At 39.8% G+C, this 26,422-nt stretch overlaps 1 protein-coding gene across 1 annotated transcript; it reads right to left on the bottom strand.

Moving 5' to 3' along the window:
• Positions 1-21,087: 21,087 nt before the first annotated feature.
• LOC127080517 (uncharacterized) lies at positions 21,088-22,005 on the bottom strand. The gene is made up of 2 exons (XM_051020836.1): positions 21,422-22,005; positions 21,088-21,379 (listed from the first exon to the last, which is right to left on the bottom strand). The coding sequence occupies exons 1-2, from the start codon at positions 22,003-22,005 to the stop codon at positions 21,088-21,090; spliced, it is 876 nt and encodes a 291-aa protein (XP_050876793.1).
• Between the last annotated feature and the right edge of the window lie 4,417 nt (positions 22,006-26,422).

The following is a 26,422-nucleotide window of genomic DNA, read 5'->3' as shown; positions in this document are numbered from 1 at the left end:
GACATTCCAGTCAAGTCTGAAGAAGTATAGGAACCTCCTCCTGAATGTGAAGTAGATGCAACCACCAAAATGCCATCTATCAGAATTCAGAAAGACCACCCTAAGGATCTTATCATAGGGGATCCTAATAGTGGTGTGACTACCAGGTCACGGGGAATAAGCTCAAATTCCTGCTTTGTATCCAAGGTTGAACCAAAGAATGTGAAAGAAGCCCTGACTGACGAATACTGGATCAATGCCATGCAAGAGGAACTTGAGCAGTTCAAAAGGAATGAAGTATGGGAGCTAGTTCCAAGACCTGAAGGGACCAACATCATTGGTACCAAGTGGATCTACAAAAACAAATCTGATGAGAAAGGAGTAATTACTAGGAATAAAGCAAGACTAGTAGCTCAAGGATACACTCAAGTTGAAGGGGTTGATTTTGATGAGACATTTGCTCCTGTGGCTAGACTTGAGTCCATCAGATTGTTGTTAGGGGTAGCATGCATTCTGAAGTTTAAACTATTCCAAATGGATGTGAAGAGTGCATTCTTGAATGGCTACTTGAATGAAGAAGTCTATGTGGAACAACCCAAAGGGTTCTGTGATCCTAACCAACCTAAGCATGTATACAAGTTGAGGAAAGCCTTGTATGGGTTGAAACAAGCACCTAGAGCATGGTATGAAAGGTTGACCGAATTTCTGACCTCAAATGGATACAGAAAAGGTGGAATAGATAAAACCTTGTTTGTGAAGGATGAAGACGGCAAAATCATGATTGCTCAAATCTATGTGGATGATATAGTCTTTGGTGGTATGTCAGAACAAATGGTAACACATTTTGTTCAACAGATGCAATCTGAGTTTGAAATGAGTCTGGTTGGGGAACTAACCTACTTTCTTGGAATGCAAGTCAACCAAATGGAGGACTCTATGTTTCTCTCCCAAAGCAAGTATGCCAAAAACATCGTTAAGAAGTTTGGTATGGATAATGCTAGGTACAAAAGGACTCCTGCTCCTACTCATCTGAAGTTAACCAAAGATGATGGAGGGCCTAGTGTTGATCAATGCTTGTATAGAAGCATGATAGGCAGTCTACTATATCTAACTGCAAGTAGACCTGACATTTCTTATGCAGTTGGAGTGTGTGCGAGATACCAAGCAGAGCCTAAGGTGAGCCACTTGAATCAAGTCAAAAGGACCCTCAAGTACATCAATGGGACGTGTGACTATGGGATGATGTACTCACATGGGTCTGAGCCTGTCCTATCTGGGTACTGTGATGCTGACTTGGCTGGAAGTGCTGATGACAGAAAAAGCACATCTGGAGGATGTTTCTTCTTGGGAGACAATCTCATATCTTGGTTCAGCAAGAAGCAGAACTGTGTATCCCTGTCCACCGCAGAGGCTGAATACATAGCTGCTGGAAGCAGTTGTTCCCAACTGGTGTGGATGAAACAGATGCTCACTGAGTACAATGTCACTCAAAATGTCATGACATTATTCTGTGATAATCTCAGTGCCATCAATATTTCCAAGAATCCCATTCAACACAGCAGGACCAAACATATTGACATTAGACATCACTTCATCAGACATCTGGTGGAAGACAAGGTGATTACTTTGGAACATGTAGCCACTGAACTACAACTGGCTGACATATTTACAAAGGCTCTGGATGCTACTCAGTTTGAAAATTTAAGGGGCAAACTGGGAATATGTCTCTCTGAGACCTTATAGCAACCAATGATGTTTGGAATGTATTTATTGGAACTATGTTCTGATTGGTCAACAGATCATAGCTATACCACTTACAACAAGTGTGGCAACAAGAGGGTAAGGAGACACCCTAACGTGAGAAGGCCTATGCACCTGCAGGAATTCAAGGACGATGTTCATGCAAGAGTGGTTCTGGATGTCAGAAACAAAGTCATGGCATCTGATATGGTTGTACCTACAGTAAAGCAAAAGTGGGTGATTACTTGATCAAAGCTGTGAAGCAAGATCAAGTGGGTACTAACTTGGTTGAAACTGTGAAGTAAAACCAAGTCTGTAAGTCTGTCATTTTTCTCTGTTTATGTTGTTGGCTTTGGCAACATTTTTGACAAAAAGGGGGAGTAACAGGTGATACCCCAGACAACAGATTGGTCTGTGATAACAGACGTTCATGACAGACTCGAAGATTCCTCCCCTGCAGCTGATGTGTGTTGAAGTTTTGTATTTAACTTCTGCTCCTCTGTATGTGTGCTGCTTTGTGAAGTTTTTATTTAACTTCAATGTGTGTGAGTGTGCTGCCACTCTGAGTGTATTAGCTAGGTTTATTTCCTGCTAGATGTATGATTCCGCTGCTATGAACTCTGTTATGGGGATCAAAGTGTTTTAGCCAAAAATTTGCCAAAGGGGGAGTTTGTAGGTGTTTAATTGGCTGCATTAAATGGTAAAACACTAGCTGGATTCTAATGTCTTGACTGATGTCATGACATGGTGTGTATGTGTGACTGCATTGTAGGTTAGAATATCTAACTGTACTCTGATGTCTTGATTGATGTCATGACACACTTGAGTAGTTACTGCAGGATTAGCTAATACAGGATTTATTGAATGTCAAACTAGATACTGTGACATTCATCCCTGTCAGCAGATACTGAGGAATAGAACAGTTGGTGTTCTGTTAGAGCTCAGTATTCATTTGAAGTCTGGTTATCAAGGAAGAACCAGACCTGGCATAAGGCCTACTATATGAATGTCAAACTGGATGTTATGACATTCATCATGGACAGTATATACTGAATAATAGACAGAGTGGTGTTCTGCTACACTTCAGTATGTTTCTTAGTCTGTTCTTCAAGAGGATAACATAACTGACTTAAGGCCAAATGTGTAAATGTCAAATTGGATACTTTGACATTTATTATTGTAAGCTGTTACTGTAGTATGGTCATTTTGGTCATGTACAGGTCAGCAAAATTGTACAGTCTGTTTTCTGGAAAAACAGACTCAGCATATGATCCTTGATGTCAAGCTGAATGTCGTGACATTCATTCCTGACAGCATATGCTATATTGTAGGTTGTTCAGTTTTCTGTTTCAGCTTTTTCTCAGGCTATTCTTCAGGGGTTCAACAGCTTAGAGAAAATCCAGGAAATCAACAACCAAACTACATTTAATGAACCTAACAAATAGCCTATTTGTTAGTAACCTAGATGTTGAATTTATGGGAACTCGCGTGACCTTAAATTCAGGAGAATACAAGTGCAAAAACCCAGGTACTGCAATATAAAAGGAAGTCGTTCCTTCATTCAGTTTCGGGGATTTTGAGGCGTGAAGATTAAGTGTGTCCATCATACTTCACTGCTGTATTTTTGTGAGTCTTGTATTAGACATATCTTGTAAGCCAAGCCTTTATCACGTTGATGATTGCTTTGGCATAGTGTCACAACCTGAAAAATACAGTGCGAAAAAAAAACAACCGGCGAAAGAAAAAGACAGAAGAGTCGCCACCGTGCGTTATTTATCCCAAGGGAGGGAAAGGAAACGCTCGAAGTAAACCTGAAAAAGGAAAGGACAAGACGGGGTCTCGCAACCAAATCTTGGGTTGGGGAGTCGGTTATGCGAAGGGAAGGTATTAGCACCCCTACGCATCCGTAGTACTCTACGGGATCCACTTTTGTAGTTCTTGTCTAAAGGGTGTGGGTTTATCTTGTGTTGTTTGCCAAAAAAAAAGGGTTAAATGAAAATGACTCGCGCGGATGTCGCATCCACTGCATACGTATCTCATCTGAATATGAGAATCAGAGTCTTCGTAGCTCGGCTGACCTATGGGTTGGGATGTGTGCTCGCTAAGACATCGCGTCTTATGCCTACGTATCTCATCTGGCCTGAGAATCAGAGCAAAACGTAGTTCGGCTAACTACGGGGTTATGGATTGGGTTTTGGACGAACGACGTCACTACGCAATCTACCGGATGCTCGACCTTTGGAGACTTACTCGCCTGTAGTAGAAGGAGTTAACGTGTTGCTTTGGGTTTTAGGGTTTGGGATGCTCGAGGGCAAAAAGGTAGTCTTTGATGAAGGAACCGCGCTACCTGCAGGGATATGAATACAAAACACAAAACATGTATCTCAAAGTAAAATGCCACCAAGGGGCTCAAACGTTGCCTCCTATCGAGGTCTTCCAGCTAGGAAAGCAGTAAAATGCAGGAAAAATGTAAAAGTACCACGCGGATAAAGATCCGAAGTAACAGCAATTAGAGGAATGGGAAACCCTGAGATCCTTCCAAGCTAATGCCATCAAAGAAAAGTGAGTCAGTACAGGTAATCGGAATGAACCTCCAGGGGTTATCCCACAAATAAAGTGGGAAACCACGCAAGTTATCCCTGCAAAAGTCATGTGAGCCCTCACAAAAATTCAACAAAAGGGTTAGTGAAACACCATAAGCATTTTTTTCATGATCAACAGTATGGTTTCAGAAAAACTCAAACCTTGTGGCATACACTCAAAAATTAAACGGTTAAACATTCAAGGCATTGTTTATACATTCATATACATATTAAACCCATGGGCAAAAACCTAATGAAATTCATCCATCATACCTCATACATTCAGAGTATTCAACTTCAAAGCAAAAGGTAATGGGAATAAAGGCAAACCTGATTGGAGAGCTTGATTGAAATTGAGTTGCACCCGTGAGGTTTACAAAACAATCTTCAGGGTTTATGTGAGGCAGAGGTGATTCTGTGTAGTTGAGTTCCCTTCGGGGTTTGGAGGCTGCTCTGAACTCCGTTAGGTCTTCTCTCACTATCTTTTTCCTCAGGGTTTTGTTCCAAGGAAACCTCAGAGTATTTTGCTTCTCTTCCTTCTTCTCCTCTTCTGTGTGTCTTTTGTTTCAATGAAACTCTAGTATTTATAGGCTAATATTGGTAGCTTAGTGGGCTTTTGAGAAAGGTCCAAGTCCAAAAAAATTTATTATATTTTATTTATTTATTTATTATTATTTAATTAATTAAATAATTAATTAATTAAAAAAAATTTTTTTTTTTTTTTTTTTCGTTTTTTTTTTTTTTTCGTTTTTTTTTTTTTTCGTTTTTTTTTTTTTTCGTTTTTTTTTTTTTCGGATCTAATTCTGATTGACATGATGAAATGCTAAATGAATGCATTAATGAGGAGGGCAAATTTTGGGGTGTTACAGTTGCCCCTATTCAATCATCAGCTAACCCGAGTAGGATGAAAGCGAACAGCTTATCAGACAAACGGGATGAGCTGTGATTGAATACCAAAGATAGACCGAAAATTTGCGCTCCGAGAACACCACAAAAACGTGGAAATACACCGCGCTGTTTATTTTTCTTCCGATCCTCTGGCTGGATCTGAATCAGTCTTCTGGCTTAATCTGGAGTGTCGATCCTCTGGCTGAACATATACTCAATTTAGTCCTCTGGTTGGATATTAATTTTGATCCTCGGGCTGGATACGATTTTGATCTTCTGGCTAGATCTTCTTCGATCTTCTGGCTAGATCTATTTCCGTTTCGATTCTCTGGCTGAATCTATTTCCTTTGATTCTCTGGCTGAATCTACTTCGATCTTCTGGCTAGATCTGAATTGTTTCGATTCTCTGGCTGAATCTATTTCCGGTCTTCGGGCTAGACCTGACTTCGATCTTCTGGCTAGATCTTCTTTGTTTCGATTCTCTGGCTGAATCTACTTCGATCTTCTGGCTAGATCTTCTTCGATCTTCTGGCTAGATCTCCTTTGTTTCGATTCTCTGGCTGAATCTACTTCGATCTTCTGGCTAGATCTGGATTGTTTTGATGATAAATTCCCGTCATTAGGATCCCGCATCTGAGGCATGCGCTGGTTGACCTTCTTTTGAAATCTACACCCAACCTTCATATTAGATATGCAGCTTCGAGAATATTCCACTTTTGGGCTTCGTACATATTCTTCGGGCTAGAACATGTTGTAACGACTCCTCAATTAGACTTGGGCTTGCTGGGGAAATAAAGCTTGTAGGCGACTTCACTGGGGAATCTTCAAATTGAGCCTTAAGTTGGCTTACTGGAACACGATTCTCAGGCTGAATCTTCGAAATGACCCTCAGGCTGGATCACTGGAACACGATTCTCAGGCTGAATCTTCGAAATGGACCCTTAGGCTGGATCACTGGAACACGATTCTCAGGCTGAATCTTCAAAATGACCCTCAGGCTGGATCACTGGAAAACGATTCTCAGGCTGAATCTTCAAAATGACCCTCAGGCTGGATCACTGGAAAACGATTCTCAGGCTGAATCTTCAAAATGACCCTCAGGCTGGATCACTGGAACACGATTCTCAGGCTGAATCTTCGAAATGGACCCTCAGGCTGGATCACTGGAACACGATTCTCAGGCTGAATCTTCAAAATGAACCTCAGGCCGGATCACTGGAACACGATTCTCAGGCTGAATCTTCAAAATGACCCTCAGGCCGGATCACTGGAACACGATTCTCAGGCTGAATCTTCAAAATGACCCTCAGGTTGGATTACTGGAAAACGATTCTCAGGCTGAATCTTCAAAATGACCCTCAGGCTGGATCACTGGAAAACGATTCTCAGGCTGAATCTTCGAAATGACCCTCAGGCTGGATTACTCACGCTTGATCCTCTGGCTGGATCTCATGACCTTGGTTGTAAAGTAATTCTTCAGTCTGTTTGGAAGAACCTGTTTATCAGCTTATGTGTATGCTTGATATGATATGCATGCAAATGCAAATGTTATGCATGGTGTAAAAAGAAATCTGCTTGGGGAAGCAAACTCCGGTAGGGAACAGATCGCTGTATCAATCCTTGAATGCTCTGTGGGGAATGATCCGTCTGCCGGGACCAATGAGCCACCAAAAATAAATTGGTTGCTTGAAAAGTTGACCTTGCGGGGGGAGTATCAACTATGGAAACTTTTCTCGGCGAGGCTCTGTGAGGAGAGTCTGTGGGGAAAACACTTCCTGGGGAAATGTCGTAGGAAACAGCCTTTGCTGGGGATATGAACTTGCTAATCGCCCTCAAGCTGGGGATTAACAAATCTGTTAAAAATAATCTGCTGGGGATGAGATGAACACTGGGAACACCACCCTCTTGTCCGTTGGGTATGCAACCACTCCGCTGTTGCTAGGAAGATACAGTATGACACTGTCAACTCTACTGGGGATAGACAGTCTGGATACTGTCAACTCTGTTGGGGAACATGCTCTGCTGAGGAGAGACTTTGTCAACTGCTTGGGGATGGGGATTCATGACTTGGCATCCGGTTCCTGTGACCTGCAACCAAAAATACACGTATGCCTCGGGGGAATTACTCGGTTTGAATTCACCGTCCGGGATTAAGCACATTCAAAGCAATTTTAAATGTTTTCCTGTGCAAATCATCTGCAAAAGCCACCATTATGTTCATATGCAATATGTTTTATCAAAAATTCAGACATTTTTGCAAACAAACTGATAAATGAAAAATAAAGAGGCTCTTTAACTGAATTATTCGACTCTTACTGGGGAGAAAATTTGTGCCAGGAATAGGCGAGGGCATCAGGAAACTGATCCCTGAAAAGAGGTGATCGCTATAAAAAAAAGAGAACTATCCTAATGGCAATGTGGAAACGGGGTCCCACTGAGTTTCGACTCTGCTATGACTCGTATGTCCTCAAGACGATCTGCTCATCTTGCTTTCTGAAGTGGATGATTAGTCGATCTTTAACCTTCGAAGATTGCCGGATTGAATGAAACGGTGATATAACACTGATGAACTCAGATCACAGTCATTCGCTTATTCCCTAACTTTTGCCTGGATCGCCCCCTTTTTCGGGTTTTCAATCCACCGGGATACCCATTTTTGCCTGAGCCGCCCTTTTGGGTTTTCGACTCACCGGGTGTACTCTTTTTTTATTATATATCCCTAATTTTTGCCCGAACCTCTTTATTCTTTTTTTTTTTGGTTCGTCGGGATGCCCCTTTTTTGCCTGGACTATTCTTTTTACTGTCCAGCGGGTCTATTTTATGCGAAGTATTTTTTTTTAACTGTGTCTGAGTTAATAGGGGACGGGAATCCTTCGCCATCCATGGTTGTTAGCATCAAAGCTCCGTCATAGAAAATCCTTTTAACCACGTACGGACCCTCGTTGTTCGATGTCCATTTGCCCCTATGATCTGTGTTGGGAGGAAGAAATCTTTTGAGTACCAATTCACCGACTCGATACTCCCGAGAGCGCACTTTCTGACCAAATGCTTTCTTCATTCGTCTCTGACCGAGATACGTCAGTTCTGGGTACGTAGTTCCAGCATAGAACCATTTCCCATTGGTTTGATTGATAACCAAAGCTGAGTCCCCGTATACATCCAGGGATTTAATCTGTATTTTGACGGCTTCCTCAAGTCTTAGGATACAAGCTTCGTATTCGGATTCATTGTTGGTGCAGGGAAAAGTTATTCTGGCACCAAATGGCATATGAACCCCCTTCCGGTGTGATCAACACTATACCAACTGCGCGACCATTGACGTGGACCGCCCCATCAAACATCATAACCCATTTGGATTCAGGGTCAGGCCCCTCCTCCGGGAGTGGTTCCTCTCAATCTTTCGATTTGAGAAACATGATGTCCTCATCAGGAAAGTCAAACCTCATAGGTTGGTAATCATCAATCGGTTGCTCTGCAAGATAGTCTGACAAGACACTTCCCTTGATGGCTTTTTGTGAAGTGTATTGGATGTCATACTCTGTCAGTATCATTTGTCACCTAGTAACCTTTCCGGTAAGTGATGGCTTTTCAAAAATATACTTGACTGGATCCATTTTTGATATCAATAGAGTCGTGTGAGTCAACATATACTGTCTTAGTCGGCGAGCAGCCCATGCCAAAGTGCAGCAAGTTTTCTCGAGCAATGAGTATCTTTGTTCACAGTCGGTAAACTTTTGCTAAGGTAGTATATTGCATGCTCTTTTCGACCTGACTCGTCATGCTGACCGAGCACACAACCCATTGACCTTTCTAACACAGTCAAGTACATGATCAACGGTCTTTCCTCTCGGCCTGTAGACTGGCCCCGATCTTGATTTCTTTCTTGTCGTCTTCGGTACCAACGTTGATGGTCTCAACCATCTCCTGATAAGGTGTAATAGCTCGGTCCTCCTGTTTCAACAATCTGGCTAACCCTTCAGGCAATTCACAATCTTCCTCAGCCCCTTCTTCGGCTTGATAGATAGGATTGTCGAAGTCATACTTGGCCATAGCAGTGTCGTTAGCAGTGAGATCCGAGTGGTCGACTCTGCATGATGGAGGATCATGCTTTACCTTAAAATGAGAGTTTTTTTTTTTGAAAGAAAGGAAAAACGAAAAAAGAAACATTGCCATTTTTTTGTAAAAAGTAAAAAAAACTGAAAGAAAGAGAACACAAAATTGTTTGCAAAAGCCGTCCTTTATTGATGATAAAAATAATTGCGAAACGTAACTAAATGGATGGCCCTACAAATGAGTCATTACACCTTGGGCAAAGTGTAAGACTTTATTATGCATGTAATAAAAGGAAAACAATAAAAATCACTCTTTCAGCAGAGTAACCCGGACGGTTTTTTCGGACGACCAATTGTCGAGCTTTTCTCCTGGGACACACAGGCGAATCCAGCTATCCACGTCACAGTTGCCGTCAACCTTGTCTTCTTTGATGACTGGCTCCACAAATTTGCCCCAGCCTTGGGCATTACCAGCTTCAACCACTTCGACAACATTAATCCCCTGCCCGCCGTGAGCCGGCATCGGGTTCTGGATAACATTAGGCACCGGAGCAAAATTGATAGCCTGGGCATCTCTCAAATCTTGTACCTTTAACTAGAGAGCCTTGCAATTATCTGTAGTATGGCCAGGTGCGTTGGAGTGAAAAGCACATCTGGCGTTGACATCATAACCTCTAGGCAAATTATTGGGATCGATTGGTGGGGCCAGAGTTCTCAATGTAACCAGATTCATGTCAATCAGCTTGGGAAGTAATACTGAATAAGGCATTGGGATTGGCTCGATGACCCGGTCCGTCTGCCTTGGACGTTGTTGATAATGTCTCTGCTGACCCTGATTACCTCCTTGTTGTTGATTGTTCTACCTGGGTTGTTGTTGCGGATGATATTGCGGTTGAGGAACAGGTGTTGGAATAGTGACTGCGGCCACTTGATCTTGATAATAATTAGGGCGTCCTTTACTCCTGCCTCTGCCGGCATACACAACGCTTGTCTCGCCTTCTTTTCTTCGCTGACCGTTACCAGCAAACGGTCTCTTGGGACCTGATGAGTTGGAAGCACTATTGTCTTGAATTCGGCCCATCTTCAACAGACTCTCGATTCTTTCTCCAGCAATTACTATCTCTGCAAAGCTGATTGACGGGCAAGCAGCCAATCTCTCAATATAATTGCCTTGAAGAGTGTTCATGAACATGTCCGCCATCTCCCTTTCAGACATAGGGGGTTGGACGGACGCAACAATCTGTCTCCAACGCTGAGCATACTCTCTAAAGGTTTCCTTGGCAGTCTGAGACATACCTTGCAACAAGGTCCGATTTGGAGCCATGTCCAAGTTGTATTGATATTGCTTGACAAAAGCCTCTGCTAAGTATTTCCAGCTCTTGATGGTAGTACGAGACAAATGAGAATACCATTCACGAGAAGCTCCAGTTAAACTGTCTTCAAAATAGTACATCCACAGCTTTTCATCTTCCGTGTGAGCTCCCAACCTTCCCAGATAAGATTGGAGATGAGTGCGTGGGCAAGAAGCCCCGTTGTATTTCTCAAAAGTAGGGGGTTTGAACTTGTGAGGAATCCTTACTCCCTGAACCAGACCAAGATTTGTGACATCAAAACCTAAGGAATTTTGAGACTCCAAAGATTTGAGCTTCTCAGCAAGCTCATCCATACGGCGAGTGGTCTCGAGGGCCTCGTCGTGCAAAGAAAATTGATCATACTGACAATCTTCAGTAACGGGGTGCCCGTTAATCCGAATTCCTTGATTCACATTGTATCTTCCACCAATACCATTCCCAACATTCCCCGTGTTGCCAACATTACCCGGGTTTCCATCAACATTTGCGTTACCCGCGTTTCCAGTGTTCACAGGGTTATCAGCGTTCCCAGGGTTACCAGGGTTCCCAGGGTTACCAGGGTTCCCCTCAGCACTTGGTATCTCCAAATCTGGATTGGGCCTCGGTTGCTCAACCAATTCCCTCAGCTTTTCTTGGCCTGCTGCCATACCAGTCATCAATGTCATGAACTGATCCATCCTTTCACGCATATCAGCCAGCTCTTTCTGTACTTGGTCCATCGCTAGTTGTGGACGATTTTCCTTTGTCGGGTACCTGTGGACTCGCTTGGGACCAATAACTGCCTGATACAGGGAACAAACATTAGACACTGTGGTGACACCTGCAAAACAGACAAGGGTTAATATGCATGGTATGCGATGCACTGCTTGTTCAGTTTTAAGGCACCCCCGTTTTGAAAAGGAATACCCTGCAAATGAATAAGCATGAGATGTTGGATGCAAATATGCAGATGATGTTATGCAATGCAAAGGCATGTCAATCAGAATTGATGGACCCGCTTGAACATCTGTCAGGTTGCACTACCTGGAGAGAAATTAAGAGCACACCAAACAAAGGTCATGGGATGGATCATGTTATCCTTAATATCAACCACCCATTTTGGTGGATTATGGTTTACACCTTATCAACACCCGAGTTTCATTGATATTAAGGATACCTAATCGGACTAACCATGAATCAAGGGTTTGTTGCAAGTCACGAGCATGGAGTTTAGGTTAAGAACCACCCAAAAGGAGTGTACTAAGGTTTAAACCTGCCAAACATGTTCTACAAAAGGTTCCCATAGTCATAATCCCATCTTTCGGATATTATCAGAGGAACGACTACTCGTATTCCAACAATATTCTCAAGAGAGACTCTTATGAGTGTAGTATCGCGTAACAATCGTATCAAATCTTACATTTGAACGACTTTCGCACTACGTCCTACGAATAGGCCAAGATGGGTTTGGTAAACTAAGGTCCTTGGCTTCTTAGGTCTATATTGGAACAAGTAATGTCTAACCACAACTTACTTATGTGACATTATTGATCTCAACATGACCTCCACCAAGTGAATGGGCTTGCAAGTCAACTCGCTAAGAAATACTCCACACAAGTTGACAGGACTATGCCATTCTCCTATCTTAAGTGCACTCGAGTTCGGGTATAGAACTCATCTCACAAAGATCACCAAGCAGCCAGCCAACAGAAACAACAATGATATATACACAATGCAATAAGGTAAAGCAGGTAAATAAATAACTGCACAGAAGCATGAACACCCAATAAACAAACAAACTACAAAAGCTAGGAGGGACTCGCTTAGGGCAGATGGACCAGCAAGAGGTCAACTTCTTTCAGTCCCCAGCAGAGTCGCCAGCTGTCGCAACCTGAAAAATACAGTGCGAAAAAAAACAACCGGCGAAAGAAAAAGACAGAAGAGTCGCCACCGTGCGTTATTTATCCCAAGGGAGGGAAAGGAAACGCTCGAAGTAAACCTGAAAAAGGAAAGGACAAGACGGGGTCTCGCAACCAAATCTTGGGTTCGGGAGTCGGTTATGCGAAGGGAAGGTATTAGCACCCCTACGCATCCGTAGTACTCTACGGGATCCACTTTTGTAGTTCTTGTCTAAAGGGTGTGGGTTTATCTTGTGCTGTTTGCCAAAAAAAAAGGGTTAAATGAAAATGACTCGCGCGGATGTCGCATCCACTGCATACGTATCTCATCTGAATATGAGAATCAGAGTCTTCGTAGCTCGGCTGACCTATGGGTTGGGATGTGTGCTCGCTAAGACATCGCGTCTTATGCCTACGTATCTCATCTGGCCTGAGAATCAGAGCAAAACGTAGTTCGGCTAACTACGGGGTTATGGATTGGGTTTTGGACGAACGGCGTCACTACGCAATCTACCGGATGCTCGACCTTTGGAGACTTACTCGCTTGTAGTAGAAGGAGTTAACGTGTTGCTTTGGGTTTTAGGGTTTGGGATACTCGAGGGCAAAAAGGCAGTCTTTGATGAAGGAACCGCGCTACCTGCAGGGATATGAATACAAAACACAAAACATGTATCTCAAAGTAAAATGCCACAAAGGGGCTCAAACGTTGCCTCCTATCGAGGTCTTCCAGCTAGGAAAGCAGTAAAATGCGGGAAAAATGTAAAAGTACCACGCGGATAAAGATCCGAAGTAACAACAATTAGAGGAATGGGAAACCCTGAGATCCTTCCAAGCTAATGCCATCAAAGAAAAGTGAGTCAGTACAGGTAATCGGAATGAACCTCCAGGGGTTATCCCACAAATAAAGTGGGAAACCACGCAAGTTATCCCTGCAAAAGTCATGTGAGCCCTCACAAAAATTCAACAAAAGGGTTAGTGAAACACCATAAGCATTTTTTTCATGATCAAGAGTATGGTTTCAGAAAAACTCAAACCCTGTGGCATACACTCAAAAATTAAACGGTTAAACATTCAAGGCATTGTTTATACATTCATATACATATTAAACCCATGGGCAAAAACCTAATGAAATTCATCCATCATACCTCATACATTCAGAGTATTCAACTTCAAAGCAAAAGGTAATGGGAATAAAGGCAAACCTGATTGGAGAGCTTGATTGAAATTGAGTTGCACCCGTGAGGTTTACAAAACAATCTTCAGGGTTTATGTGAGGCAGAGGTGATTCTGTGTAGTTGAGTTCCCTTCGGGGTTTGGAGGCTGCTTTGAACTCCGTTAGGTCTTCTCTCACTATCTTTTTCCTCAGGGTTTTGTTCCAAGAAAACCTCAGAGTATTTTGCTTCTCTTCCTTCTTCTCCTCTTCTGTGTGTCTTTTGTTTCAATGAAACTCTAGTATTTATAGGCTAATATTGGTAGCTTAGTGGGCTTTTGAGAAAGGTCCAAGTCCAAAAAAATTTATTATATTTTATTTATTTATTTATTATTATTTAATTAATTAAATAATTAATTAATTAAAAAAATTTTATTTTATTTTATTTTATTATTTTTTATTTTTATTTATTTTTATTTATTTTTTATTTTTTTTAATTTTTATTTTTTATTTTTTTTCGTTTCTCTTTTTATTTTATTTTTTATTTTTTTTCGGATCTAATTCTGATTGACATGATGAAATGCAATATGAAATGCTAAATGAATGCATGAATGAGGAGGGCAAATTTTGGGGTGTTACACATAGGGTGTTCATTGAGTTGTAAGTGTTGTGTCGCTCAAAGTTTTTAAGCGTGAGTGCTGTGTATCTTGATTAAAGCTGCTAAGCACAATCAAGAGTTGTTTGAAGTGTGACTTCAAAATTGTCTTTAATATTGATTAAAGGTAGTAATCACTGAGGTGATTGAGGGGGAGTGAGTAGGAACTCTGATCTTAGAGTAAGATTGAAATTGCATTGGGTAGGGATTAAGTGACAAGTTGTAAACGGGTGAGTTTAGCTTTGAATTAATACTACTAATAGTGGATTTCCTCCCTGGCTTGGTAGCCCCCAGATGTAGGTCATGTTGGACTGAACTGGGTAAACAATTACTTGTGTTATTTACTGCACTTACTGTTAAGTTCTGCATAATTCTTGTCTGTGCAGAATTGGATGTCATAACAACCCGTGTGACATCTAAAGTCTGATAACTAGAATTTCAACCTCCATTGCTCGTGCTTTGGGGCTAGATGCAGAGCTTGCTACTCTTGAACCTCTACCGTCATGTTCCCTTGATCTCCGAGCCTGTAGGAGCATGAGATTTATTAGATCCAGGCTGGATAGGAAATTTTTACTGATGGTCCATAACGTTGCCATTCACAACATTGTTTTACCTTGCCCAGATTGCACTGATGTGCGTAATGAGGCTAATTGGACTTATGATTTGAATGTCGGTGTTGAAGCCAGACTAGAGCCTATGGACAATCATGAGAATGTCGCTGCTAATGGCGCTACTGATGATGAGTATGATCAGAGAGAGCGAGTCTCTCCTGTACACCAGTCTCAACCATACCACTCACCATATATTCCTGCTTCACCTGCACACACCACACATTTTTCTAACCATTTTGAAGGTACTTCCTCCGGAGCTACGCATGCCACACTTGATGATATACTTAATGAAATGCATGCCCGGAACGCTGCTGATGTTGAGAGGGACAACCTGATATATGCTATGCATCAACAACAAATAGGTATGATGCAACATGTAGATCAAATTCAAACACAACAAGCAACAATGATGGAGCATATGGGTCAGGTGCAAACCTTTCAGACAAATATGACAAATGATGTGCAACTGATCCAAGCCACCCAAGTTTCACTTCTAGGGAGCCTGCAACACATAAGGTTAACACCTTGAATCTCTCGAATATGGATATCAATTTGAGTACTTGTCATGTTGTAGCCTTAAACTCTCATCCTGAAACTTTCCTTAAGTAGTTTATTTAGTAGTCAGCACCATCCCGAACACACACTACGCAAGAAGTCGATGCAAATAAGTGTATGATCTTAAGATTAAAAGAGAAAAGGAAAGACCAAATTAATAAGGATGTTCCTTCTAAGTTAGATGACTCTCACCCGATCATTTAACCCAACGGTACAAGCCTTTTTTGATGACATTAATCAAGGCAAAGTGCGAAGGAAATAATATATATATATATATATATATATATATATATATATATATATATATATATATATATATATATATATATATATATATATATATATATATATATATATATATATATATATATATATATATATATATATATATATATATATATATATATATATATATATGAATCATAGTCACTAACAGATTATCTTGCTATGAGTGTGGAAGGATAACGAGTTTAATATGATTGCACTAGAATGAAAAATGATAGAGGGAATGATGGGTAAATTAGGCTTAAACATGAAGATATGATTCAGATTGGTTTGTATAGGAGGAGACTTATGTCTGCACCATGCGGATTTGTGTTCCCACGATATCCTTTGAGAAGAAGTTAGTACCTATTGATGTAGTTCTAACCGAAATTGAGTTTATAGCCTAGAATGAGTATCCAATTTCAATTGTTTTCATGAGTCTTGATTTCTACATGCTGCATAATTCATAAAAAAAAATTCATATGTGTTGCATTTGCTTGAGCACAAGCAAATGATTAAGTGTGGGACAGTTTGATAACATTGAAACACATACTTTATTTTGACTCGATTTTCACATATTTTTAGTATCATTTCGTTGCATTTTGTAGTGTTATACTGGTAGTTTATGCATGTTTCAGGTACTTTACGAGTAAGAGTCGATTTATGAAGAAACCAGACGAAAACGGAGAAAAATGGTAAAAAAATACATTGATGGCGACCTACATGGCACCTGCCATGGCCTCTGCCATGACTAGGCAGTCATAAAGCCCACCAGAGAGGAAATAGGAATATAGAAAATGCAGTCAAAGGCTTGTGGCGACCGCCACAAGCATCATGGCGACAACCATGCACTTAAAAAAGGCCAAAATCACAACTTTGAACTTGTGGCAACCGCCATAAGCTTCGTTGCGTCCGCCATGCAGTTCATCCCCTGAAAAACTGCAACAGAAAGAATCAGTCTTTCCATATGCCCCCATGTTTTTACCACGAAGTTTACACGATCAAGACTCAATTCAACACCTATTACACTATTAATTGTTAGTTTTTAGAAGATTTAGGTGTCCAAGTTTATATACAATTTTTCTGCAATTTATTTTTTCATAGTTTTAGGAATAAATCACCATTGTAAAAGTAGTAGATTTTCTCACATCGAGGAACTACTACACCAATAGTGTTTAGGCCTACAATCTATGTAACGCTTGGATCAATCTCGCTGTCATTTGAAGTTATTTTTCGTTCTGTTCTGTGTACTCAGAGTTATTTTCGCATTAATTCCAATTTTTCAGGTTCTTTATATAATTGATTTAATTTAATTCTATTTGTTTGAAATTTATTTACTTGCAACGTTGATGTTAATTTCCATTACCATGAATTCCATGTTTATACTTAATATCATGTTCGGCTAAATTGCTTTGAGTCTCGTATGTGAGGACCGTCGTTCCGACGGGACTCGGTAATAAGTTGGCCTAAACCTTTTTATAAATTACTTTTCTGGTTTTTATTTTTAATTTTAAGTCTGAAAAGTTTTGCACAAGAGTAAAAATATTAAGATTTCGAGTCAATACCACGAGAGTGTGAGGCTTGAACCAGATAGTAAAAATTGGACATTAATCCTAAACACAGCGAGAGCGCTTTAGGATTAATTAGAACTTATTGGTTTTCAAAAAGTATTTCCTGATTCAAATGGGTTAGCGAGAGCAAACATTTAGTCTAGAAGTATAGCTAGAGTCAACAACACGAGAGTATGAGATAAAGATTTCTAAATTAATATTTTTCTACTGAAAAGTGATTTAATATATTAACACACGCCAATAAATTATTGAGTCCTCGAGATACACCGGGATTCACATTCTGGTCTCTCCTTTTTGTTATATTTTCTAAACTTTATTCTAATTTTAGTTTAAATTTCCCCTAAATCAAATTTTCATAAGCCTTAGATTTGCATAACACCAATAGATAGCGATAAGTTTGATTATTGGTCTCTGTGCATTCGATATCTTTTAAAACTACGTGATACAATTGTGCACTTGCAGTTAGATATTTTGATAGACTCACTAAGTCGTGATCAGTGCTCTACAAATGGAACCACGATGTGGTGTTACTCTAATATGGATACAAAATGGACATACTTATCAAAGATATCCACGAAGGATCCTTTGGCACTCACGCTAATGGACATGCCATGGCTAAGAAAATTCTCAGAGCGGGGTACTATTGGTTGACTATGGAGTCTGATTGCTCCAAATACATCAAGAAGTGTCATAAGTGTCAAATATATACAGACAAGGTACACGTGCCACCTACTCCCTTGAATGTCCTGACCACTCCATGGCCTTTCTCCATGTGGGGTATTGACATAATTGAGATGATAGAGTCAAAAGCTGCGAATAGACACTGATTCATCCTGGTTGCTATCGATTACTTCGCAAAGTAGGTAGAGGTTGATTCTTACGCTAATGTGATGAGGCAAGTGATCGCACGATTCATCAAAAAGGAAATCATTTGTCGCTACGGAATTCCTAACAAGATCATCACCAATAATGGGTTGAATCTAAACAACAAGGTAATGGATGAGTTATGCGACAATTTAAAAATCGAACACCATAACTCATCACCCTACAAGCCTAAGATGAACGGGGCAGTAGAAATAGATAACAAAAGCATCAAAAAGATTATCCAAAAGATGGTAAAAACTTACAAAGATTGGCACGAAATGCTACCTTTCGCACTACACGACTATAGGACATCAGTTCGCACGTCAACTAGAGCAACTCCTTTCTCTCTAGTCTATGGCACTGAAGCGGTACATCCTATTGAAGTCGAGATCCCCTCACTAAGAATCCTGGTGGAGACTAAATTAGAAGAAGCGGAATAGGTACAAACGAGATTCGGCCAATTGAACCTCATAGAAAAGAAGTGCATGGATGTGATATGTCATAGACAGTTATATCAGCAGAGGTGAAGAAAGTGAAATTCTGGAAGGCAGATCCCTGATGTCGAACATGATGTCACGACCTCAAGGTCTGCATATTATCATGCAACAAACAATATCAGGATGAATAAAACAGTAAATAACACAATCAGTTGTTAACCCAGTTCGGTGCAACGTCGCCTACATCTGGGGGCTACCAAGCCAAGAAGGAAATCCACTATCACATAATTAGTTTGAAGTCCTGAACAACCTCAGTGTTTACAGACTTCTCTCCTAAGCTCTACTTGTGTACGTTTCTATTTAGGGAAAACCTAGATATGAGACCCCTCTCACTTCTCTCAAACACACGAAAATACACAACAGAAAAACACAATCCACTCTTGCTTAAAAGCTTCTGAGGGATTGTAAATTACGACTCAATACACCCAGTTCAATTCAAGTATCAAAGTGATACTCGAATGGCTCACACAAAGTACACACACAAAACCCTAATGATATCATAATACTGCACTGCTTCGATGCATTTCTAGGTTTAGAACTCCTCTATAAATAGCAGTGAGACGCATGGGCTTCGGTCTTTGATATGAAGCAGATCCAAGATCTCTTCTCAATCTTATGAAGATATGATTCTTATTAAATCAAATGTTTCCTAATATGTCTTGACATTGTTCCTTCGTGAACACGTCAAGATACGATATTCTTTAGCCACAAGGAAGCGTGTAATAATATACATGAATTAAATATTCAGAGAATCTGAACATAAGGAAACTAAATCTCATAACAAACACAAGCTTGATTATGTTGAATGTTAAGGCAACATGTCAGGACATCTTGCTTAACATCTAGTAAATACTTGTTTTTCCAAAATGCAGCCAATTACCAAAAGACAAACCTAACAATATCCCTTCTTTGGCAAATTTTGGCTAAAACAATCTTTGCAACGGTCAAAAAGTAGAACGGGTAGAAATAGACATATATATCAACAAAACAACATATACCATCCTTTCACACAGTCATCAGAGGCAGTCGCAACGAAACAACAAGCCTCATACTGTAACTAAAACCATAAACACACACATAAAATTACTTCTATCTTAGACAGGATGTTGGGACATTGTTCTTGGCATCATGAACAACAAAGCCAGATCAGGCGCCCCTCTGAGTATCAGAGCAACTCCCCCTGAGTATCAAAATAATGGGATAAGTTTCCCCAAGGATGACTCCCCCTATAGACCTGCACATGCTCCCCCTGAAATCAACCCATCCAAACATTCAAAAACAGTCAACCACACTACTCCCCCTTTTTATCCATAAAGTTGACAAAAACAAAAATAATGAACCATACCATTAATGTTAGTCATACAAGAGTAAGATAGTTTACAAACCAAAAAGCACTTAACGGGTGCTCAAAATAGAATCCAGGGCATAACCCACAAAAAAAAATCAGAAACAACACACAAAAGAACTAGAGAACATTAATCTTCATCATTGTTGGTCTCTTCCTCATCACTAGCATCAATTTTGTCTTTATTAGCCTCTTCCTCATCTGTGCCATCATCTTTCACACCACCTTCTTCTTTAGATAGAACTTTAATCAACATTTTAAGTTTGCTTTTCCTTTCAATACAACTTTTTATAGTCTCATCCAAAGTCTTGTAGGTGTCTTTCAACTCAGTAAGAATGCTTATTCTTTGAGTGGACCTTGAAGTAGTCTGGCCAGATGTCATGATAATGTCTAAGACATGTTTCCCAGTGAACAACCTATAACGCAATGAAAGAGGAGGGTCCCTTTTACATGTACTGTCAGAATTGATCAATATATTGGGGTGTTGACTCAGGATAACTCCACAGATCAAAGAGGGAAAAGCTATTGGCATTTTCACAACATAAGAAGCATCATGTTTCATAGTCTGATAAAAAACATAAGACCCAAAATCAAAATTTGATTTGGTCCTAACAATATAGATGAACTTGCCTAGACCAGTAGCTATATTGGAGGTGTGATTGGTTGGCACCTAATTAGCAGCTCCAATTCTGTGGAGAATAGCATACTTGAAACTCAACGCACTAGCAAACAATTTTCCATTCCTTGGCCATTATTTTACTTGCTTAACAGTGATCTCTTTGCAGATGACATTGTCTGAGACTTCAATTCCAACTTGTTCTTCTTCATTTCTTCACAAGAACCTATTGATTATTTTAGGAGAAAAATCCACACATCTTCCTCTGAGATACACTTTTATGAATTCCTTGCTCCTTTTGTTGTCACACTCTTTGGAGATGTTCACAATAAACTATTTGACCAGCATTTCATAGCACTTGCCAAAGTCTGTTACAGTTTTCATCAGACCAGCTTCTTGAATCAGATTTGGCACCTCTTTACATTCAAACTCATCATTCCCCAATTCCATTTCCAATGCTAACCTTCTTTGATAAACATATTTCCATTTTTAAACATTTTCAACAGAATGAAAAAAGATGTTGTCAAGTGGAACTTCAGGAATGTTGGATGGAATCTTCTTCCCAAAGGCTTGCTTTCTGGAAGTGGAGATGATGTCCTGAACATTGTGTTCAATGTCCTGATCAGATTCACTATATTTAGAGGGAACATCCTTTCTTTTTAGAGACTTCTCCTTAGGCGTAGGATTAACCACCTTGCTCCATCTTTTAGTGGGACCAACACTAGTCTTCTTCCTGATAGATTTGGAGGGAGTGTTGGAGGACCTAACAACTTGACCTTTCCTGTTCTTCAATCTTTTAGATATGACAGGAGCCAGTCTTTACCCGATAGGGACATCATCAGAGTCCAAATCCTCAATATTAACAAGGTATGTGGGTTGATCAACAAGGTTTTTATCCAGGTCATTAGTTATATCTTCGGACCTTTCTTTGTCTTGAGATTTCTCAGGAGAGAGAGTTTGTGCATGCACATCAGGATTATCTCTGGGGTTCTTAGTATTGTTATCCGGTTGGGTCAAGGATATGGAGACATCCGGCACAACATTTTTCTTAGGGTCAATCCCCAAAACTTGAGAGATTAGCACGCAAATATTCTTATTAACACCGTCTCTATCAGCAACGATCACGCTAGATTTTCTCAAGGTAGTGACAAATCTAGGTTTGTTGCTAGGTACAAAAGCTTCAAAATTTTCCATAACACTTGTCACATCGGAACAAGCTTCATTCATACCAACATTAGGTTCAATGCTGATGGGATCAAGATACAAACTAGTCATGAACATGGGTTTCTTCACACCAGGGGGAAGTTCAGGATCATTCATATTTCTCACAGTCATGGAGGGAGTGGAAGCGGTACTTACTTTAGTAGGCTTGCTTTTTCTTGAAGATGAAGTTCTGACCTTTCTCATGGGGGTTGCATGGACAGGAACGATTGAGAGAGGAATAACATCAGTGATGACATCATAGACATCTATCTCGGTGCTAATATTTTTAGGGTTTTCTTGCTCTTTGTAGGATTTGCTTGGAGTGGAGACAGAAGGTTGTGATATTTTGGATAATTTTGGTGGAGAGGTGATGGAGAGATGAATATATCTGAGAATACGTTTGAGAGAGAGAATGCAAAGGTTAGTGTGAAGGTGACTAGGGTGTCGTGTTGGGAAAATAAGAAAGATGTGTAATGATGGACTTTGAGTTTTATGCACAATTAAGTGGAGGGAAGAGAAAATTTGATTTCTTTTTCTCTTCTTCAGTAATTGCTATAATTCTTCAAGCATTCAAATGCCCAATTCGCCCCTTAGTTTTTAAAATTATTTGCATCTAGAGCTTTTGTAAAAATGTCTGTCAGTTGCTTTTCAGTATATACATGCTCAAGAGTGACAATTTTGTCTTCCACTAGATCCCTAATAAAGTGATGTCGGATATAAATGTGCTTAGTTCTGTTGTGCTGAATAGGGTTCTTGGAGAAGTTAATAACACTTAGGTTGTCACAGTACAATGTCATGACATCTTGTTGGATATTGTATTCTTCTAACATTTGTTTCATCCAAATCAATTGAGAGCAACTACTTCCTGCAGCAATATGTTCAGCCTCAGTTGTGGATAAGGATACACTATTTTGCTTCTTACTGAACCAATATATTAGATTATTTCCCAAAAATAAACACCCTCCAAAAATTCTTTTTCTGTCATCAGCATTGCCTGCCCAATCAGCATCACAATATCCTGTTAGTAAGGAGTTTGCATTATGAGTATACAACATTCCATATTCATTGGTTCCATTGATATACTTCAGAATCCTTTTCACTTGAGCAATGTGACTCATTTTGGGTTCATATTGATATCTAGCACAAACTCCTACAACAAATGTGATGTCAGGTCTGCTAGTTGTGAGATAAAGCAGACTACCAATCATACTCTTGTACATGCTTTGATCCACATTTGTTCCTTTTTCATCTTTGGTTAGTTTTAAAGGAGTTGGTGAAGGTGTCCTTTTATGGCTATCATTTTCCATGCCAAACTTTTTCACTATGTTCTTGGCATACTCGCCTTAGGAGATGAAGATAGTGCCATCCATCTGTCTGACTTGGAGCCCAAGAAAGTATGTCAGTTCACCAACAAAACTCATTTCAAACTCAGATTGCATCTGCTTAACAAAATGTTGTACCATCTAGTTTGACATCCCTCCAAACATAATTTCATCCATATATTTGAGTTATCAAGAGTTTACCATGTTCTTCTTTCACAAACAGAGTTTTGTCTATTCCTCCTTTCCTGTATCCATTATTGACAAGGTACTCAGTGAGATTTTCATACCAAGCCCTAGGTGCTTGCTTTGTCCATATAGAGTTTTCCTCAATTTGTAAACATGACATGGAAAGCTTGGATCTATGAACCCCTTGGGTAGTTCTACATAGAATTATTCAATCAAATACTCATTTAAACAAAGCAGTTTTTACATCCATTTGAAATAGTTTGAATTTAAGAAGGCAGACCATTCCTAACAAAAGTCTGATTGACTCAAGGCTAGAAATATGGGCAAATTTTTCATCAAAATCGACCCCTTCAATTTGAGTGTATCCTTAAGCAATAAGTATGGCTTTGTTTCTGGTCATAGTTCCTTTTTCATCATATTTATTCTTGTAGATCCACCAAGTGCCAATAACATTCATTCCTTTAAGTCTAGGTACTAAGTATCATACTTCATTTCTTATAAATTGACCTAATTCCTCTTGCATTGCATTGATCCAGAATTCATCAGTCAAAACTTCCTTCATATTTTTTGGTTCAAACTTAGAAACAAAACATGCATTTGAGATCACATCTCTAGATCTATTGGTGACACCTTCATTAAGGTTTCCAATTATGAGATTTGTTGGATAGTCTTTTTGTATTCTGATGGAGGGACCTTTGTTGACTTGGGGGTTATCAGGTTCAACACCTCTTGATTCATTGTCTGATTCAATCACTTCCTCATTTTCAGTTGAGTTGATCTGCTGAAATGATGTCTCGACATCAGATTCAACATTTGTCCCCTTTTATGAGATATTATCATCCACTACCATATTGATGAGTTCCAACATAGCTTTGGTTATGGAATTAAAGACTCTATAGGCTCTGCTATTTGTAGAGTATCCCAGAAATATACCTTCATCACTTTTGGGATCCATCTTTCTTCTTTGTTCACGGTCATCTAGGATGTAGTATTTGCTTCCAAATATGTGAAAGTATTTGACTGTGGGCTTCTTTCCTTTCCATAATTCATAGAGAGTGGCTGAGGTACCGGTTCTTAGGGTGACTCTATTATGAATATAGCAGGAAATATTCATTGCTTCAGCCCATAAATGATAGGGAAAATGCTTGGCGTGAAGCATGACTCTAGCTGACACTCGGAGAGTTCTGTTCTTATGTTCCACAACCTCATTTTGCCGTGGGGTGATAGGAGATGAGAACTCATGACCAATACCTTCATAGGAGCAAAAAACATCAAATATGTTGTTTTCAAATTCTTTCCCATGGTCACTTCGAATCCTGATGATTTCACTTTCCTTCTCTCTTTGAATCCTTTGACATAGATCTTTGAACACCTTAAATACATCAGATTTTTCTTTGATGAAGTTCACCCATGTGAACCTTGAAAAATCATCAACAATAACATAAGCGTACCTTTTCTCTCAAAGGATCTCAACCTGTATAGGTCTCATTAGGTCCATATGAAGAAGTTCCAGAACTTTTGAAGTCGGTTGATGTTGTAACTTTGGATGTGACATCTTGGTTTACTCCCCAATTTGACACTCACCACATATTTTACCTTCTTCGATCTTGAGTTATGAAATGCCTCTGATGGCTTCTTTTGACACAATCCTTTTCATCCCCTTCAGATGCAGATGTCCAAGTTTTTGGTGTCATAGATTAACTTCGTCTTCTTTGGATATCAGGCATGTAGGAGTGTGGTTTGTTTCTTTAGAGGACCATAAGTAGCAATTGTCCTTAGACCTGACTCCCTTCATTAGCACTTCATGTTTCTCATTTATGACAAGACACTCTGATTTTGTGAAGTTAACTTTAAGACCCTTACCACATAGTTGACTAATACTGATTAGGTTAGCAGTCAAACCTTTTACCAGCAGGACATTATCGATACTTGGAGGTCCATTACATGTTAGTCTTCCAACCCCTTTAACTTCACCTTTGGATCCATCTCTGAATGTGGCATAGTCGGTTGAGTATGTCTTAATGTTTTCAAGGAACTTCTTGACACCTGTGATATGCCTGAAACATCTACTGTCAAAATACCAGTCTTCATGAGTTGAAGCTCTTAGAGAGGTATGAGCTATAAAGTTGGTGTTAACAGTCTTGGGTATCCACTCTTTCTTTTGATTGACCATGAGTTGTATTGGGTACCTTGGATAACCATACAATTTGAAACATAAGGGCTTAATATGTCCATATTTTCCATAGTAGTGACATCTCCAGCAAGATGATCTTCCTTTAGTTTGAGAGTCTTGATGACTGGCATGATGTTGATACATAGGTTTTGATATGAAGGGTTTAGACTTTTTCCCTGGAAGAAAAAAGTTGGTCATCGATGATTCTCCCTAGCTATTAAGAGATTGATCTTTAAAGCCAATCCCTCTTAGATCTCCAACTGCTTTTCTGATTTGCAGAACTTCATCTAACATGTTAGATCCCTTGCTTAGCATTATGACAAATTTTTTCATGTTGTTAAGTTTGTAAGACTACAATATCACTTCATTTTGGAGCTCAGAGATGGTGAATTTAAATCCTTCTTTTTCAGCCTGCGGTTGAGATATAATTTTCTTCTATTTTTCTCCCAGCAGGCACACTTCTTCACTTCTGATGCAGAGATCTCTATAGGAAGCAGCCAGTTCCTCATAGGATAGTTCTTCATCATATGAATCTTCATCAAATTCCCATCTCCCAGTTAGGGCAGTAACATGTTTATCAACTTCCTCCTCAGCTTCACTTTCAGAATTGTCCTAATCATACCAAGAAATAGATAGTCCTTTTTTTGTTTCTTGAGATAGGTAGGACATTCAGCTATAATGTTTCAAAAACCTTCACACCCTGACACTGGATTCTTTTACCTTGATTTGATCTCTCTTCAGTTCTTGTTCTTCTCTGGAAGTCATTAGTATTTCTGATGTCAAGAGGGATGTTCTTGACATTGGGTCTTGACTTCCTGTCAATTCTCTTAAGAACCTTGTTGAATTGTCTTTCAAGAAGCATTATAGCATTGGTAATTCCTTCATCAGTATCCAAGTCACATTGGTTTCCCTCATCTTCAGTGTTGGATACAAATGATAT

Source organism: Lathyrus oleraceus, chromosome 5 (genome assembly GCF_024323335.1).
Source record: "Lathyrus oleraceus cultivar Zhongwan6 chromosome 5, CAAS_Psat_ZW6_1.0, whole genome shotgun sequence".
Classification (NCBI taxonomy): domain Eukaryota; kingdom Viridiplantae; phylum Streptophyta; class Magnoliopsida; order Fabales; family Fabaceae; genus Lathyrus; species Lathyrus oleraceus.
The sequence above is the reverse complement of the archived record's forward strand: the minus strand, read 5'-3'. Positions and strand labels throughout refer to the sequence as shown.

Excerpts from the sequence above, each read along its gene's own strand:
- LOC127080517 (XM_051020836.1), bottom strand. The coding sequence starts at position 22,005 with ATGAGAAAGGTCAGAACTTCATCTTCAAGAAAAAGCAAGCCTACTAAA. Across the intron at positions 21,380-21,421 it reads TCTGATGATGTCCCTATCGG|GAAAGGTCAAGTTGTTAGGT; the intron begins GTAAAGACTGGC and ends ATTGAAGAACAG.